General features: G+C 42.6%; 1 protein-coding gene across 5 annotated transcripts in view; it reads right to left on the reverse strand.

Moving 5' to 3' along the window:
• AHCYL2 (adenosylhomocysteinase like 2) overlaps nucleotides 1-20,352 on the reverse strand; it is a 166,686-nt gene that overhangs the window by 48,623 nt on the left and 97,711 nt on the right. Inside the window, exons 1-2 of one of the 5 annotated variants that reach the window (XM_084786352.1) lie at nucleotides 10,704-11,013; nucleotides 2,422-2,530 (exon numbers count right to left, since the gene is read on the reverse strand). In XM_084786352.1, coding sequence (XP_084642478.1) covers nucleotides 2,422-2,530; nucleotides 10,704-10,760 — 166 coding nt within the window. In that variant the 5' untranslated portion in view covers nucleotides 10,761-11,013. Of the gene's footprint in view, nucleotides 1-2,421; nucleotides 2,531-5,080; nucleotides 5,102-5,807; nucleotides 6,289-10,703; nucleotides 11,014-20,352 lie in introns of those variants that run through there. The other 4 variants (XM_084786349.1, XM_084786351.1, XM_084786350.1 and 1 more) reach the window with 4 other exon arrangements.

Below are 20,352 nucleotides of genomic sequence, written 5' to 3' on the forward strand. Positions count from 1 at the left end.
GTACAGTAGGCTGACAACTCTGCTTCCCCAGCCTGAGTCCACCGTGCGCATGCTACTTCTGGCAGGAGATCCTCTCCACGCACAACACTCTCACTGTAGATTGATGACTAGGGCAACATAGGTCGGGTTGCAAAGGCCGTCTCTGGATCATCTTTTTCCTTGGTTTTTCTCACTCTCACAGCAAATATTAGCATCTACTATGATCAAAATATAGCTTGATGTGTTAGCAACATGTCTGTGATAGAGGCACACCTGTCATAGAGACAGGCAGGACTCTCATGCTCGTGCAATACATATTTTACTTATGCATGAATGTATAGGGGCATAAGACAAACACGTGTGAGAATTTAAAAAATAAATAATGATGGTGCCTTAGGGTTACTACTGCTGTGATGAAGCACCATGGCCAAAAGCAAACTAGAGAAGAAAGGGTTTATTTGGCTTATGCTTCCACATCACTGTTTCACCAAAGGAAGTCGGGACAGGAACTCAAGCAGGTAAGGACCCTGGAGCCAGGAGCTGATGGAGAGGTCAGAGAAGGGTGTTACTGACTGCTTTGCTCCTCGTGGCTTGCTCAGCCTCCTTTCTTATGTCTAGGGTCACCATCACAAGGACGGCAACATCTATAATGGGCTGGGCCCTCTCACATCAATCACTAAGAAGATGTCCCATAGGCTTGCCTATAGCCTGATCTTATGGAGACATTTTCTCAATTGAGGTTCCCTCCTCTGATGACTCTACCTGTGTGAAGTTGATATAAAATTAGCCAGCATAGATGGCGATTTCATATAATTCAATCTACAAGGTCCAAACTTATCAGAACGAGACCAGTTAAAATCATTCACCAGCGAGATATATACAAGCACTCCATGCTTATTTGGAAACCAAGGGATCACCCATATTCCTCTAGGTCTACAGTATTTTTTAAGTATCCTCCCTACAAAAGGTGCTTGGGTGGCAAGGTAGGTATTGGGTCCCTTTCAAGAACACAGATGTGTGAAACTTTGTCTCAAATAAAACAAAAACAACAAAAACAAAAAACCAAGCACAGATATATTGTTCTGGTTGTGTAGGGAAAATATTGAGCTGGAGTTAAAATTTTAAACTATTATTATTTAGTGTTGATCATTAGATCACATGCAAACACACATTTAAAGTATTACAGACTATTTGACAATTCATTTCCACATTATGGCTTCCAGAGTTAAATCAACCAGTTCATAAATTTTCAACATAATAACTTTACTAGAGTAAGATGAGTATCAATTTCCCCATATTTAGATTAAAATACAGACATTTATATCACACACTGTTCCTCACTTCCAATTCTTGTAGGTGGAAACTAAACACAGAAATGCAAATAATGTGTAACAACAACTTACCTAAAAGCTATGCTTCTCAACCAACCACTCATTAACTGTATATAATAATAAAAATTTCTTCCTTATTTGTGTGAAAATGAATATAATTTTAGTCACGATAAAAGTTTTCTGGCAGGGTAGGAGTGGTGCACACCTTTAATCCTAGCATTCAGGAGGCAGAGACAGGCAGATGTCTGAAAGTTCAATGCCAGCCCGGTCTAGAGAGTGACTCCAGGACAGCCAGGGCTACACAGAGAGACCTTGTCTTGAAAAAGGAAACAGCACAAGTTTCTAATGAGTATTATTATGTACAACGTTAAGAAGTAACCAGAGAAACTCTTGGCTCCCTATCACATTCTAACAGAAGGCAAAGTAAAATAGCCCCACATTAGATCAGACTCATGCTGGGCACTGCTGGGGGTCCTACATACTGATAATTCATGTGAGCTAAGTGATAACTCAGCCCTGTAAAGGAGGGAAGCAATACGATGCCACAGCTTTGAGGAGAACGCAATGTGCCCACTTACTTCAAATAGCTACAGCATCTTGTTTCTTGGGACAATTAAGAGAATCAGAAGTTCAAAGTCATCTTTAACTACAAAGGGCGTTTGAGCCGAGACCCTGTCCCTACCTTTCCCTACAAAAGAAGCTGGAGGTACAGCAGACGTACAGAGTGCTTTCTTAGTATGCAAAAAACCTGGGACAGATGCCAAGTGCTGGTACTTACTTTGCAAGTGCCACACAGAAGGATGGGAGCCAAGCCCCCTTACCCCTCCCTTTTATAGGATAGAAAATAATAATGAGATGTTTCCACATGTCATTGAGTGGAGGCCATTTCCTTCCCCATCCTTGTCTGCCTCTGTCAGAAAAGGAAGCTTCAATAAAACTACTCTGCGTTTCCAAGAAATCCAGAGACTCTATCCAGAATTTTAGTTTAAAATTTAATGCCAAGTACTTTTTTCAAGGCTTATATGGAGAAGGATTGGTGTTGGGTGGATGGAGGATCTGTTGCAGATACCAATTAACCTCGGCAGCAGGGTTTCTGGCACTTTGCACTCACCTGAGCTATAACTGTCAGTAGACGACTGAGAGATGGAACGGGACAAAGAACGACGTCCAATTTTGGTGGGACGTTTGTTGAATTCCTGCTTCTGGTCAGCAAACTGGATCTGTTAAAAAAAAAACAAACAACCTCATTATAGAAAGAAAAGGGACTCCAGTTATATATCTCAGCCACTGTTCTATTGCTGTGAAGAAACACCATGGCCAAGGCAACTCTTAGAAAAGACAGCATTTATTTAGTTGGGGGCTTGCTTTCAGTTTCAGTTCATCATCACGATGGGGAGTGTGGCAGCATGCAGGTGGGCACTGGAGCATCAGCTGAGAGCTCCGTCCTGATTCATAGACAGAGAAAAGAAAGAGGCCTGGCATCAAAGCCCAACCACAATGACACACCAACTCCAACAAGGCCACTGGCCCTAATCCTTCTCAAATGGTGCCACTCCTTGATGATTAAGGATTCAAATATATGAGCCTTTGGGGGTTATTCTCATTCAAACCACATCAAATGAAGAAAACACACCTCTATTTTGAGGAAGCAATTCATTAACATTGCATTATTATAGATTGTTACCTTCCCCTGCAGTTTATTTGCTTGAAAAACCAATGAACCAACCAACCCACGCATATTTGGAATACGACGACTCTTTGGGGCTGAGGATGTGGCTCAGTGGGCAGCAGGCTTTCCTTGCATGCCCTTGGTACAGTCTCTAGCACTGAATAAGCAGGGAGTGGGTGGTGCACCACTGTAATCCCAGCACCCAGGAGGCCAAGACAAAAAGTTCAAAGTCTCATTGGACGCACAGTGGAAACCTTTGTCTCCAAAAGCAACCAACAAAACAATCAAAAGGACATTTCTGGAAAAAAAGAATAATTTTTCAATCTTCACAATTTCTATCAAATTTAAGTCTTTGATTTAATGACCATATACTTTGTACATTATAACTGAGACACAGAGAGCAGTATTATGATTAAATTAAATTTTTAGGAAGGTAAGTCATATTCAGAAACACTTTCTATTGCTTCACTGAAAATGCAGCCCTTGGAAAAAGAAACCTTTGGAATCCTCTGCACATCTACATATCTAGATGAAAAAACAGCACATTACAGAAAGACTAACAACTTGCCTCGAGCTTTGAGCTTCTCAGTGTGGTATGCTAACTTTGAAAAAGGTTTTTCATTCAGACAGAACATTCTACATTTCACTGAAACCTCTGCTATGCCAGATTGGCTTTGCAATATTGGTTAAGATGATTTTGTAAACTTCATTTTTCCATAAAAACAACAGAAATAAAAGTAGTTCCGTCACAGCTTTCAGAGAGGGCTAAATGGGACAGTGCATAAATCTGTGAAGCACAACAGACCTGATCAACTCACTAACTCCTCCCCCTACAGCAGGTAACCATTTTAATTTGCTACAGACTTTCTAAAATATGTTAGCTTTTTAGATACTAGTAAATAAACTAGTGTTTAGTGTTTACCATTATAAAACACTTTAAAGCACATGCTTGATTATTAACAATGACTTCAGATATGGAGAGCGGATGACTGGACTGATTCATAGTCAGATCACTCTGCAGGTTGTGTGTGAAGAACGTGGTAGTGCCGTTCCTGTTAACTTTATCTGTGCCTCCTACAGCTGAAGGTTACTACTGGTGCTTTACTGATCAAAGTTCCGATCACTTACTTTACTAATAAGTTTCTCCTAATGGAACACTTACGTAACTGCTTAGCTGATTCTTCTGGATCCAGAGCGGTACGGAGAAAAGTTTACAGAAAAGAACCAAAGATCTGACAAGCAATTCTACCTTTAGCGATAAGCAGAGGGGTCGTCCATGGGCAGAACTCAGAACAGAATCAGCAGCTGCACTTCCTGCACTTAGAGGTGACTCTTGAGTCCCTGAGCACAGAGACAAGGGGACTATTGCCAAAATGAAAGCTTAGCACTCACTGCCTCTGGGGGAATTCATAGCATTTCCATGGCTATAACAACTACAACAAACATAAAGCCTGCACAGCACTTCAGAGTTCACAAATAGCTTTTAGTAATAGGGCTATTCACTGGATTAGAAGCTCATTGCAAAACAGAAAATGACGAGTTTGATTATTTTGCTAAAGTACCAATTTATTCCAAAAAGGATAACGTGCCCTTTCTATGTACTCCCACAGGAGGCTCATGAATCTTTATGTACTTCTAGCACAGCATTCGACATACTGTCTTCCTTTCTGTATTCTCTATGAATTACAGGCTCCATTTGAGCTAACTTTTAATTAATCCTTAAATTCTCGGGCACAGATAGGTACCTGCTATATGCTAGGCGCCCAATCATGTGCTGAATCCAAGAGCCTATTCTATCTTCATTGTCTGCATTTGAGAGAATATTAATAAGCACTGTAAGCATTAAGTCTGCATAAAGTAATCTTTAAGAGTAAAAAAAAAAACTGTCAAGAGAAAGGTAGGGAAGGGTGCATGGGTGCACAGAAACCAGGTTCAAATGCTGACATTCAGGTAGCCAACCTGGTTCAAGCTAATCATATGCTTTCACTCTTTTAGAGGCCTCTCATGGAAAAGGATGAACGCCTTTCCAAAGACCTCACGATAAAGCAGTATCTTCAGTAGTGCCCCTCTTTTAAAAAAAAGCCTAAAAGATAAACCTTACCTCAGATATACAACACCGCTGCTTCCTGGTGTCAACCACACACACTGACATAATAGCCACACGTGTGTGCACACAGGCACACATGCGTACCTATCGACCACTAGAGGGGGCCAGTCACTCCCTCTGAGTTACCCATACTTAGCACAGTAACACTGTCATGCAGAAACCCAGCTGCACTGTCACCTCCAGCCAGCGTCATGAGGCTAAGCTCCTTGTCCTCTAGTCTTTCAGTTGTCATAATCCCTTCACCAACTTCGGCTCTTTGGACACCAAGAAAACAGGCCATACCTTGAAAATGGGTCTTGCTAAATTCTCACTTAATTCCAGGCTCCCCTTCATCTTCTTAATACATAAGAATACTAGTGAGAAACCACTTAACATAGTAAGTTTTGCAATTTCCCAGTAAGTGTTTACTTCTCACTGATAACTGAAACATGAGTTAAGTGGGGCATCCATGCCATTCCTCACTCACATCCTCCATTCTGTAAAACAATGATCTGTCTGCCTGGCCAGTTACAGTAGCATGGCACAATCTATCAAGATTTACCTAACTTTCCTACCTTGTCAGAAATGACAGTCCTTGAAGGGACCTCACCCCCTTCCACTTCAGCACTGTCTAAGATCAAGGGCAGGGAGGAAAGAAGCTGATAGAGATGGGTAGCTCACCACACGCCAGAGCAAAGGGTAAAGGCTGGACAGGAGGGGAAGGAGGGTATAAGCAGCTTGCCTTGGACAGTAATGGCCGCCGCAGCACCAGCAGCAGCACCAGCAGCAGCAGGAGCAGCGAGCCAGGCAAACAGGAGCTTAGCCTCACCTGGGCTTTAATCCAAGAGTTGCTATTGACAATGTATTTCTTCTTGCTGCTCAGCATAGTGATGCAACCAGCCAGCAGACAGTGACATTACCGGCAGTAGGCCACCTCTTTGGTCCAAGGACCCTTGTGGTCAGGCTTTTAAACTTTCCTCATCAGCAATTCTGTTGGCTCTGGTTCCAGCTTGCTTCTTTTTTTTTTTTTTTTTTTTTTCCTTCCCCCTTTGAGGAGGTGGCTATCTCTGCAGCAGCTCCAGCAGCCCTTTCAGCCGTACAGCAGGATTTAATACTGCAGTTTTGTTAGCGGCTCATCAGTCATTCCTGATCCTGGATGTTTTGCTTTATTTTTTCCTAACACATATTACATGGCTCCTTTGACCTCTAAACCTTAACAAATTCCGAGACAAGGCCCAGCATGCATGCATACATCGATGGCTTATTTATATAACCAGTGCACTTTTTCCTGCTATAATTAACTTGCTAATTAGGTTCCCTTTTAACGTTACCTCCTCCTTTTCTATGTCAGATGATTTTAGTTATCCTCATCTCATTAGAAAAAAATTAACCACAGAGCCACTGAAACAATGAGGGGATTTATAAAGAGAAGAAAAAACATTAATGGCGTTTAGTGGTCAGGCAGCCCTGTTTTATACTCTGCCCTTGGGTTAGCAAAGCAGGGGACACCAGATTCAGCTCCGTCACCAAAAAAAAAAAAATAAACTTTCTCTCTCGGTCTCTCTCTCTGTCTCTCTCATTTTCACTTCTTTCCTTAATACTGATTTATACACTTATTTAGACACAGAGTCTTACAGTGCAGCTCAGGCTGGCCTGGGGCTTAACATCTTCCTGCTTCGGTCTCCCAAAGGCACCACCATGCCTGAGTTTGCATATTTTCTATACAGGTTTTTATATTCACTATCTAGTTTTATCTCAAAACTGGTGCTTATCGAGTGATCCTGTTCACTTTTTAAAAATTATTATTAAAAATCCAAACCAAAACATGTTTTGGGGCTAAGGAGATGGCTAAGAGGGTTAACAGCCCTTGCTTTGCAAGCCTGGGGACCTAAGCTGGAACCTTCAGTACCAGTGTGAAATGCTGGGCATGGCTGTGTGTACTATTACCCTAGCATTCTGGTGCAGCGTCAGGTCTTGGCAGTGCCCTGGCTAGCCAGCCTAGAGGAAACGGCAAACTTCCAAGTTCCTGGGTCAGTGAAAGACCCTGTCTTAAGGCAATAAGGCAGACAGCAATAAAAGACACTCAGAGTTCTCCAACTTCTGCTTGAGCACACACAGTGGGTGTGCATATGTACATACAGTGTGTCTGCACACCCATACATTCATGTGCACACACATGCATATAGCACAATACAACATACATATACAAACTTAAAAAAAAAAAGCTCTCCTGGAAGGTATGATTACAAGGGAGAATTTATCACTGAGTTCTCAGACGCACAGCAATCTTATTACATTACATGCTAAATAAAGATTCAACCAAACAGAAACAGAATCATATTATTTATTCTAATTTCTGAAAGGAACCTAAGGAATGCTACACTAGATTGCCTGCTATAGATCTGGGTGGTGATATAATTTGATGAGAGAGAAAAAGGGGGGAGGGAAGGAGAGAGGAGAAACTGCTTGTTGAGTCCAAGAACGGCCAAGAAATGATAACTTATTTTGTAAGAAAGATAATCTTTCCAGAGAAAAGATCATATTGCATAGTGGTCACTGATTCTCTCTGGGAGAAGAGGTGGTGTGCAAATGTGTATCACGTGCCCACGTGTGACTTCTATTAGTGTATTCAAGAATCTTTTAAAAGGTTTTAAAATTACATTTATTTCATGGGGGGGGGCGGTGTCAGAGGACAACCTGTGGAGTCAGTTCTCTCCTTCTATTATGCGGGCTCTGAGGATTACACTCAGATCAGCTTGACAGCAAGCACCCTTGCTCGCTGAGCCATCTTGCTGGGGTATGTACAATAATCTGAGCAGTGGGCATTATTGTCTTCATTTGACAAACAGTACTACGGTTTTGTTGCTATTTAAGTAGGATGCTGGGACCTGAACTTAGAGCCCCTGGCATCATGGAACCAATGCAAGATACTTTACCTAACAGGAGGGCCTAAAGCCTTATCAGGGAAGATGGTGTGTATTAATAAATCGTTATAGAATGTGCTCTCCTGCTCCCCAGCAGTTTGACTGCCTGGCTAATAAATCCTTCACATGGAAACAGCTGAGGAGCGGGGGCTTCAGCAGGAATTTTGAGTGATGGGAATGTCACGTGGAAGGTGTACCTGGTCATTTATTGAACTTGGGGTACTTCATACTCTGTCTAGGTTTGTATTCCTGCAAAGGCCTAAGAAATATTTGCCAAGAGCATGGTGTGAGCCTCTACCAATCTCAGGGCACATACACCCCGCCTTTGCTGGTGATTACTAACAACAGATGTGGGAAGGGAGGCTCTATGTTCCTCCAGAAAAGGCCTGTGACTTTGGTAGCAGGCCACTGCACTGCTGAGTAATGTGTACACTAAAATGTAAGGCGGACATTGGCTAAAACTCTCTTGATATTTTGGCCCCCGGTGGGAGCTGGTTCCAGAGTTTTCTATTGGAGATTAAAAGGCACTTCTGCACTTTGCAGTTGTGATCTGGAACTCTATAGGCAATGCACTAGAGGTGCATGGCAGCCAACTGCTGGCTAAGCAGCTCTCAGGTCACCTTCAGACCAGGTCAGAAGTTAATGACTTGTGCAGTATCTGAAAGAAAGTCTCAAACGTCAAAGAAAGAGAGCAAAGGAGCCCATAGCATTACTGAAGACAAGCCTCTCCCTACTGCTCCTCACAGCTTTTCTACTGCTTAAATGGATTTTTATGGTGTTTAAAAAAATAAAGGCTAAATGAGAGAGATACATTAAACATTTAAAATGTTCTCCACGCACTAGGAAGCCCTAGGTCACAAGCGAGAGTCCTAAGTCCCTGAAGGCAGCTTTCCTGTCCACATGAACAGAAAGAGGCAAATGGAGCAGACTCAGGAGCAGCTCTACTTTGGAGGACATGCCTCGTTGTCAGTTACAGAGCGGAAGTTTCGAGAAACTGCATATTGCTTTGGAGTGGTGTGGTTGTGTTCAGTGGGGTTCTTCTGCAGCAGGTTCTTTTTGTTTTCAGAAACAACAAAAAGTTAGTACCTCACTGTGGTCCCTCTCATAGCAACCCCAAATTTCCTACTCTCTTATTATTATTAAGTTGCTGGAGGCTCAAAAACAAAGAAACAAAGCCAGAACAAGAGTTAAAAAGCTAGCCAGAATAATAAAGTGAATCATTTCCACTAGTCTAAATCAGTACATTTGAAATAGTCCTATGGATGAACAGAATTTCTTTCCATCAAATATCTTTTAAATGAACACAATGCTCTAAAATATCAAAACAACAGCAATAGCATCTATAAAAATAACATATAGTTATCCAGATGGTGGTGGTTCATGCCTTTATTCCCAGCACTCGGGAGGCAGAGGCAGAATCTTTGTGATTTTGAGGTCAGCCTGGTCTCCAAAGTGAGTCCAGGATAGCCAGAGCTACATAGAGTGACCATGACTTGTAAAACCAAAGATATACAGTATCAAAACCATGTTCAGGTAGAATTCTCTACTGGGCCTTTGTTAGATCTGGTATATATTTAATCTCATTATTTTAATAGTTATTTCTTCAAGTCTCTAACTATAAACACTAAAGAGAACTTAGAATGCATTATAAAAGTGTAACAAGTTTACAATCGGGAAAAATATATCCAGGGTCCAAGAAGTCAGATTAAAGTTATAGGAAACCAGTTAGGACACTAAGCAGTTTTTCCCAATCACCAGTTAAGGGCCTGGAGATGGCTCATCAGACAGAGGAAGCTGCTCCCAAACCTGGCTGATTCCCTAGAAGGGAGAACTGAATCTGGCAAGTCATCCTCTGACCTCCACACGTATGCTGTGGCACATGTACCGGCCCTCGTAATAAAATGTAATTTAAAAAGGCCTTAAAATCAACAGCTCAAAGTGAATCCAAAATGTTAGAATTTATTGTCACTATCTGTTTCTGAGACAGAATCAGCTCTATAGCTCAGGCTAGCCTCAAACTCGCTATTTAGCTGATCTGTTGCTACCTGGCAAGTAACGGGTTGACAGGCCTGTGCCACCATGCTCCACAATGCTTGGTTTTATGTGCTAGTTCTTTTTTTTTTTTTTTTTATATGCTAGTTCTTATCAACAAATACCAACTTAATAATTATTTTACTAAAGCTATCAGGCAAATATGGTGTCTGGGAGAACTGTATGAAGAGAAGCAAAGCTCTTGCTTTGCAGCAACACACAGACAAAGAGGGGGGAAAATAGACTGGTAAGGGAGAAATGTTTAAATTTTTCCAGAGACTGGAGAATGCAACAGTTTTATAAGTTCTAGTTTTGTGTCTTTCTTTCCCCCACATTCTCTTTTATTTTATACCCAAGAGCACAATTTAGCATTAACTTGAAAGAAAATACAAAACAATAAAAGAATAACCCATCTCATAGTACATTAGCACAGTAGGTCAGCACCCGCCCACCCGGCAATCGCTCCTCTGGCCTGCTTACTCTCAGCTGCCTTTCCCTGGCTTCACTGACAGTTAAAGAACAGGAGGCATCCAGTGCATAGGAGCGCATCAAAGAGTAATAACTGTCTTCCCAGCACAGACCTCAGCAGCAGCTTCTTGTCACAGACATCCTTGTCACCTGTCAGGAAAAGGCTCACCTTTGTTATCAAGAAACAGCATAAAGGACAAAGCGACAGAACTCACCATCCACTCAGGCATGTGAAAAGCGGAGGTGCCCTCATTACTGTCCCACTTCTCCATAGTGCGGGCTTGGGTAAGGTATTGTCCTGAAGCAAAAGGGAAAGCTGGTTTGGAAAGGCCAGGGTTACCTGAAGGCCCCAGAAAACACCACAGCCTAGTGATCTGGAAGGTCTGAAGTTAAAAGAAGCTGTTATCTCTTTTCACAGAAGCTTCCTGAGCCAAACACCTGGCAAATCTCTTACCAGCCAACCTCAAAGTCTTCTACCTGTTACTCAAAATCAGAGTGGATGCAGAGCTCTGCACTGCAGTTCCTACAGGGCGCTTGAGCCCACCTCCTCTGTGGGGACTTCCTGCAGCAACAGGTTGCCTTGCTTCTCTGCGTTTAAGGCCCTGGTTAATTGTCTCCCGCCCCTCAGGACACGTCACTGGAAGTGCTGATACCAAGATCAATAAAGATGGAGGTCAAGAAGGCACTCCCCTTTCTTGAGAGCTGCTGATTTGGATCAGTACAGTAAACAGGCGTTTCCTTGAAATCAGAGTTCCTTATGGTTTTCAAGTTCAAACGGTTACTGAAGCTCCCTGTCTGCTCCCACCAGGGGGCTGGCACCACCACCTATCTCAAGTTAAGTTCTTATTACATTGGAGTTCAGATGAAGTCAGGAAAGATGTTTTTTGCAAAGTTAAAACTTGTATTACTGAAAAAAGTTCTGGGACCACAGCTCCCTCTGCTGGCTCCCTGAGGGATGGCACAGGGAGGCCTAAGGGGCTTTGGCTACACAAACAGCACAATGAGACTGTCAGGACACCCTCTTCCCCAGTGTGGGTGTACAGGAGACCCTGGGGTTTCACACAAGTGCCTCAGGTCCCAGGCTGGTTTTCTCTCATAGGTCTGGTGTCAGGATGATCCCTCCCTGTGCAACCATCTGATTAGAAAGGACCTCAGTTGTTCCTGCATTGTGTCCCCCCATAGTCAGCTCCCTCTTCTCTGCACATTTCTGAAATTTGGAAACAAAACATAATTTGAAAAAAGGTGATTGATATATATTAATATATATGCTAAGCAGACGTATCAGCTTAGTTTATTCCTAGAGGACGTTATCCAGTAAGAATATCATAGAGGCTGGGAATATAGAGCATGGAAACAAACACAGGCAGATCTCTATGACTTTAAGGACACCTAGGTCTACACAGTGAGATCCTGTCTTTAAAAAGAAGAAGAGGAGGAGGAGAAGGAGGAAGAGGAGGAGGAGGAGGAAGAGGAAGAGGAAGAGGAGACCACAGAAATGCCAGACCTAGTGGTGCATTCCTGCAATCTCAGTGTTAGGAGATGAAGGCAAGATGGTCACAAGTTCAATGCTATCCTCAGGTACACAGTATGAGGCCAGTTTCAAGAGAGCAACAAAGAATACCACAAATGGCCTAGAGTTGCTAAGTGGTAAAGCAGTTGTCCAACATGCGCAAGGCCCTAGGTTCAGTACCTACCATAGAAAACTCAGTAAGATAGACCCCAAAACACCAGAGATTCTTTAAAAAGATTATTGCTGGGTATGATGGTGCACACCTATGATGCCAGCACACAGGAGGCAGAGGCAGGCGGATCTCTGTGAGTGTGAGGCCAGTCCGGGGCTACATAGTGAGACCTCTACAGGAAAAATATTCATTATTGTTATGTGTGTACACGGTACGTGTGTAGGGGAGCATGTGCCAAAGCACATGTGTGGTGGTCAGAGGACAGCTTTTTGAACTCAGATCACCAGGCTTGTGCAGGAAGCACCTTTACCTGATGAACTATCCTGCTGACCCAGGACTAGTGTTAATTTCTGATCCAGAGGACAATTTCTTTGAAGCTAATAATCATAATATAATTATGATTACAAACTTGTTCTCCTTTGGGCTTCACAGCTTAAAAGAATGAATGCTTTGGCTATGGAACACAGGAAAGGATTGTAATATCTATAAGAATTGCTGGAAGATGCCAGACACAGCAGAACACCAGCAACTGACCAGTGGCCGAGACCAAGTCAGCTGTATCACCTGTTGTTTCCTGAGGTGAAGACCATATGGGTGGCAGCCACGAGCAAGCTGGTTTTGTAATCAGATAGCCTTGGGTGAGAATCCAGATGCTGCCATTGACTTACCCTCACTGTCCCACAAGCTTCCCAATGATGGAGACTTCAGGAAGAGCACATATCACCTCTTTAATAATGTCATTAATAGGCTATATGCTTTCTCACCTGAGGCCTTTGCTCATGACATTTTCTCAAGCAAAAATGTGTTTAGTTTGTACTTTTACCTGCTTTATCCTCACTCAAATTCTTCAAGATTCAGCTGAAATAACAGTGTCCTCATGAAAACCTCACCTAAAATTAGGAATTTCTCTTTCCTTTAACATTGTTCTTTGGCCACAGCACCATTCCTAGCCTTCTGCATCACAGCTGCTGTATCCAAGTGTTCATTCCTCATGAGACTGCAGGCTTTTTAGCAGCTTAGCCAACTTTGGTTTGACTATAGTGCCTGGCTTGTAGGAGGAGCCTAAGAAATTATAAGTTTAAAGATTCCGTATGCCGTTTGTGTGTCTTATAGTACTTTCAGGACAACTTGCACAAGTCAATATATTAAAAATGTTTATGTCCATTTTTATAAGATTTGGCACACTGTCTTATGTCTATAAAGATTAATATTACTGACTTATTTCATGGTCATGACTTATTTGAAGGCACTTAATCCTTAATTGTATCATCTCAGTGGGAATGTATGATCTACTCTCCATTGCTTGATTCAAATCAATTATAAACCATTTTGATCTGTAGCACAATGGTGCCTTTAAGAACAAATCAAGGTCAACAGTCTAAGTGTTACTGCTGAAGGGGAGCCTAGCTTTTACAATCATGATTGCCTATTTCAATGACCAGCAAATTACCAGACACTTTTATTTACATTCCTTGCATAATGACTAAGTAAACAGAAGATGACTGCCTTTATGGTTGTGTTAAACCATGGAAGCAGTTGACTTTGAGAGAAACTATGATTAGCAATAAACCCAAGAAAACAGATCACGATGGCGTCCTAAACCTAACTTTTTTTTTTCTTAGTGTAAATGTTAACTAAAATAGACTTCATTTGAAAGCTACAACTTTACTTCCCCCTTTTGTTCTAACCCTAAAAAGAAAACAATAGCTATTACTTCTGAGAAGGTAGGGTTTATTAACTGACATGAACTATGTAAGATATAAGATATAGGTATATGGACCAGATAGAAACTTGATTCCAATATAATCACATTTCACCTAGAAGATCCATCTACAGCCAGATTATAGCGTATCAGCTATAGCAATGCTTATAATAACAGACATCACAATCTCAATAGACTAAACTAGCTCAGGAAGCCATCTACATCAAAACAACTCAGAAGCAGCTTGCTTTAACTCCAAGAACAGCTAAATGCGTCCTGGGCTAGCTGTGTGCCTACCAGTGGTGACCTGATAGTACAACCATAGCCTCTGAGGCCATGCCAGATTACCCAAAGTCAGAGCGAGCACATGCTCAGGGCTGAAAAGACAGAAACCCAAGACTTCTAGAGGTCAAAGCCAGAGAAGCACTCACAGCAGAGAAGTCACTGTGAATCTGGAGCCTAGGGTCATAAGCACAGGGTGATAACTTCAAGAATCCTCTACGATTATCACCGTGGCTTTATTAGACTTCCCCGGATGATTTTCAGGATAAATTAAGGGGAAGAGTGGACTGTGATAGATAAAAAAATTCAGGTCCGACGTTCTGTATTTCTGATTCATTTAGTTTCTCTGAGGCCATAAGAAAAAGCAGTTGTGATTCTTTAGTCACAATGGCTACCAGTTATTAAAGGCTAAAGTTCCCACCCACCAGAGTTCAAAGGTCAATCTTCTTGGTTATGAGGTTGGTTAGACTTGGCAGGCCTCCAATCTCCCTTGCCTGGTTATGGTTTGAATGTGTTGAAAACTTGGTTACCAGACTGTGATGCTATTAGGTAGTAGTGGAAGCTATAAGAGGTGGAGACTAATGGAAGGTATTAAACTATTGGGGTTGTGCCTTTGAAAGGGATATTGGGATCCCAGCCTCTCCTCTCTTTGCTTCCTGACTGCCACGAGAGAACAAAGCGTGCTCTCATCAGGAAGTTCAGCCTCTCACCACAGGCCCAAAGCAAAGTGGTCATATGACCATGGACAAAAATCTGAAACCCGATACAAAATGACTTTCTCTTTTATAAGTTGTTTACCTCAAGCATCGTATTACAACAGAATGCTGCCATACTTCTTCAAGCTTGAAGTGCCAATGCTAACACAACAGCAGGACTCGAGCCCTCCCTCCTGCTTCACATCCTCAGTCATGGTAGGAGTCTCAGCGCTCAGTCCTTCCACGTTCTGAAGATTCAACATGGTAAAAACTTACAGGCTTCTGGGTTAGCCCCAACACTTACTGGGGGGGTGGGGAGGGGGCTGGAGAGATGGCTTAAAAGTTAAGAGCACTGTCTCTTCTTCCAAAGGTCCTGAGTTTAATTCCCAGCAACCACATGGTGGCTCACAACCATCTATAATGTGATCTCATGCCCTCTTCTGGCCTGCAGGTATATGTGCAGACAGAGCATTGTATCTTAAAAACAAAAACAAAAACGCTTACTGGGCTATCCTCTGGCAAACCATATACTTTTTACAGCCTTTGTTTCCTCATTTGTTAAAACATGATAATACCATTCTTATGTTGTTGGCTTTTAAGAAGTTTTTGTTTCAGGTGCACGACATGCCCAGTGCCTGCAGAGGCCAGAAAAGGGCATCAGACCCCTGGGACTGGAAATACAGATAATTGTACACTGCTAAACCTATGCAGGCGACATTATTTTACCTATTTTATTTTAGTTCTTATACCTCTACCTCCCTTTACCCCAATCTCTTCCAACACCCCAACATCAGGTAGGAGAGAAAGATGGCTCGTGGGAAGAGGGGCACAGTTCTCTTAGATTACTTTCCGCTGGTTAGGGCTGTTGGGTTCCCTGGGGCAAGTCCAATCTTCCTTTCAGGATATCTCCACTTCTCCTTGTCAAACCACATCAACAGCAACCAGGAGCAGCAATGGGGAGCAGCAGCCTCCTCCTTTCTCAGCAGAGCCCCGTCGCTCTCTGGGCAATGGCATGTACTCCCTCTCCAGAGTTCGAAGAATTAAACTGTCTACAGCTGGCAAAAGCCCCTCTCAGAGTTTGCTGCTGTGGACAATCTCAATCAGCCCTATATCCCACATCTGGGATTAAAACAAACAAACAAAAATGTTCACATAACATAACTGAGTTTTGTTTTTTGTTTGCTTTGTTTTGTTTTCTGAGACAGGGTTTCTCTGTGTAGTCCTGGCTGTCCTGGACTTGATTTGCTTACCAGGCTGGCCTCAAACTCACAGGGATCCACCTGCCTCTGCCTCCTAAGTGCTGGGATTACTGGTGTGCACCACCATGCCCCACTCACATAACTGAACTTTAAAAGACACCACCAGCCAAGGACAATACAGCCGGTAAACTTTAAACCCCTACCCAGATCTAGCCAATGGACAGAACATTCTCCACAGTTGAGTGGAGAGTGGGGTATGACTTTCACACGTACTCTGGTGCCTCATATTTGACCATGTCCCCTGGAGGGGGAGACCTGGTGGCACGCAGAGGAAGGACAGCAGGCTACCAAGAAGAGACTTGATACCCTATGAACATATACAGGGGGACAAAGTCCCCCTCAGGAACAGTCATAGGGGAGGGGAGTAAGGGGAAAACGGGAGGGAGGGAAGAATGAGAGGATACAAGGGATGGGATAACCATTGAGATATAACAATAATAAATTAATAAAAGATTTTTTAAAAATTGAAAAAAAAAAGACACCAAACTTCCACTACAAACCTAGGTCCTTGAAAAAGCAGTAAGCACTCTTAACAGTTGAGAGTTGAACCATCTTTCTAAGCCTTATATTTTTAAAATAAAGATTAACATATGTTTGCATAAACCCAGTACCAGGAAGTTGCACTGCCCCAGACTAGGTCTAGCAGAATAGGATTTAGACTGCCTAGTCAAACCTCTTCACTTACTCTGTAACTTGAACAAATTACCTATGCTCCTTGTGCCTATTTACTCATCTGTTAAAGGGAAAAGTTGAGAGGATCAAATAAGTTAATAAGTAAACAGCATAGTTGGGCGCTGAAGCAATGGCTCAATGAGTAGAAGTGCTCCTTGCCAAGCCTGACAACCCTAGCTCAATGTCTGGGATCCAAACGTGCGGGACAGGACCAACTCCTGAAGGCTGTCCTCTGACCCGCATACAAGCACTAGTGCACATGTTAGGTGTACACACACAGACACACAACAAACAGAAAAAGGAAAACAAGACAGCAGAGCTGGACTCAGTGACACACATCTGTAATCCCACAAACCCAGGAGGCTGACGCCAGAGAGTAAGAAGCTCAAGGTAGCCGGTACTAAACGAGACCTTGTATCAAAACAAGTAAACGATGATAAAACAGTAACAACCGTTAGAAGTGGCCAGTGCCGTGCGAAGTTTACTATTATTGCTAATAATATGTACAACCTGTTTCCCAACATACCCAAGGCCAGTCTTGAATTTTTGTTGTTTTGAGACAGGGTCTCATGTAGCCCAGACCAGCTTCAAACTTTACGTATAGCTGAGAATAACCTTCTACGTCTGATTCTCCTATCTCTACCTCCCAAGTGCTGGGATTATAGGTTGTAACACCAAGCCAAATTATAAGTGGCTGGGAATCAAATCTAGGGCATCTAGGCAAGCATCCTACCAACCATATCTTCAGCTACATCCTCAGCCCCAAATCTATCTTTTCTTCTTACACGCAGTGAATTCATCCATTTAATCAAACCACAAATATTCACAAATGCCTATCATGTGTTAACAGCCTAGAGACAGTCCCTGCCTCCAAGATGCCTACAGCCTAGGAAGAGAGATTTCTTCTTTATAATGCTCCAAAACCGCCCCATTGTACTCAAAGTCCCAAGTCCTTAGCATATTTTGCCTTGGCTTTGGCAAGAGCCGTGACCCTCCATATTCTCCTACTTCCATACAGTGGGTAACCATCCACAGAACACATGTGTCTCTTAAATTTCACAGCTTGGCTATAAATTCCTTCAGTACACATTTCCAGCTGTCAGCCTAGTTTAAGAATGAATTCTAGGCAGCCTCAACCACACAGTGAGTGTGAGGTCAACTAAGCTTACAAAAAACTTGTCTCAAAACACCAAACCAAGCCAGGCTGTGGTGGTGCACGTCTTTAATCCCAGCACTCAGGATGCAGAGGCAGGCAGAGGCCTCTAAGTTCGAGGCCAGCCTGGTCTACAAAGCAAGTCCAGGACAGTCAGGACTGTTACACAGAGAAACCCTGTCATGGAAAAAAAATCAAATCAAACCAATAGAGTTGGGAAGGTGGCTTTGTGGGTGAAAGTCCTTGTCATGCAAGCCTGACCCTTTGCTTGCACTCCTGGAACCCCCAGAAAAAGCTGGATGCAGTAGTGAGCACCTGCAGTTCCAGTGCTACTACAGAAAAATATGAGGCAGAGACAGGAAAATCACTAGAAGCTCACTCACCTAGAGGCAGCAGCATAGCAGCAAGACACAAGAGAATCCCAAGGTGAGAACTGATTCCAGAAGGCTGTCCTTTGTTCTCCCCACACATGCCATAGCAAGCATATGTGTACGCTCATATACCATACATCACACACACACACACACACACACACACACACACACACACACACACACACACACACACCCCATACTCATACACAAATAAAAAGGCTAAGCAAAGACTCAATTCTTGAAATTACTGAGTAACTCCTGCTGTAGTATGTATTAATGTTGATACTGTGGTTGGTCATTTGCTTATTTCCACACTAGAGTTATAGGCAATTCACAGACTGAGATTAGTGTATTTCAGTATTAGTGAGATTCCTATACTCCAAGTGCCTAACATTTAATAAACAAACAATGAGCATGTGCTGCTAAAAATAAGTAGCTAGTTCAGAGAAGGTCATTATAGGACACGTACCTCAAAGGTAAAGGAAGGCAAAGGGGAACAGGTGTAAGAAATGGCGCAACAGACAGTCACAAGTATAACCAAGCTGTCACTAGCTCGGCTAAGTTTACCTTCTTGCCACTTACTAATCTAACCAGGTTTCTCAAATATGCAATTAAGCAATTAGAGACTGCAGTATACTTGAGGACCAAGCTACTGTCTTCACTTCCTGTTAGATCTTTTAACCTGGGAGTGGTGTGGACTTAAACCCATAATTCTCCTGACAGAGCAAACACACATCTACTCAGGTCAGAGTTCAGCTCGCTGCACACTTAGCACCACCAGCTAAACTTGCCTCACAGAGGAGTGAAGCTTTACCTTCAAATTTCTCAACCCCCCCAAAACAAAACAACAACAGAATGGTACAGAATTTGTATTCAGGGCTCTCAATTTTATTACAGACTTAAGCATTGAAAGTGGCAGGTAAAATACTGAAGTGTGTTGTTATTAAATAAATGTCAAATAGAGTTTTCACTATATTCTCACCTTTTAAATAACCTTTCTAGAAGCACAATTTATCTACATAAAAAGTAAACAAATCAAAAGGTTGTAGCTTGATAAAGGTTTAGAAGTCACTACTCTGTATCTCACTCACAGATAAGAACACTTCCAATACCAGAGTTATCTAGGTTAGGGTAGCAACGTAGCTTTGTGGTAGTCTGCTGGCTTACAATGCATAAAATGCTGTGTTCATGTTTGTCAGTCCAGAAGCCAAGACCTAGAACCATGAAATAACTAACTTCCCACAGATTCTTTTAGCACTCATTTAGGAGTGGTGGTGGGGATGAGACATTTGTCTGTAATTTTTTTTTCTTTTTTGCCCCCTTTTAGATACGGTCTTATTATGCAATCTTGGATGGCCTGGTACTGGCAGTGTGGCCAAGATTGGCTTTAAGCATGTGGCAATTGAGCCTCCTGAGCTCCAAGATAAAGGCAAATAGCATCATGGCCAGCTCTGTCTTTGACCCTCTGTAATCAACATGGATTAAGCAGTGTTTATGCCTCAAGAGTAGGGGTTGGAGACTGGTTCCAGCACCCTCCCTCTCCCCCATATCAAAATCTGATAAGTAAATAGTCTTGTATTTAAATAGAACACACATCTTCTGTATAATTCATCTTTAGGTAGTTCATAATAATTAATAAAAAGTAAAAGCTATGTAGTTGTTATACTGTATTGTTTGGGGAATAATGACAAGAGGAAAAAAAAAGCCTAGCTTGATGCCTGGTTTGGGGGACAAAGCTGTCTTATGCCTAGGACTCATAAAAATCAAATCAAATCAAATCAAATCAAATCCAGGCAGCGACCTGCGGACTGCCATGCAACCCACAGATCTGCTCTCCAGCACAGGGTACAGGAGGGCCATAGACACTGGCTGCTGCCACTTCATGAGGCATGAATGGAGGATGTCACCTAGGGGCCTGCTGCAGGAGCCCTCACAATGTAGGAGTATGTGGTAGTCAATGGGGGAGAAAGAGAAGTGGAGCAGCTTAAGCATTATGAAGAGAGATAGAACTAGAGCCTGGAGGGTGAAGAGGAGTAGCCTGCTGT

This window comes from Acomys minous (genome assembly GCF_964271855.1).
Source record: "Acomys minous genome assembly, chromosome: 6".
In the NCBI taxonomy this organism is placed as follows: Eukaryota; Metazoa; Chordata; class Mammalia; order Rodentia; family Muridae; genus Acomys; species Acomys minous.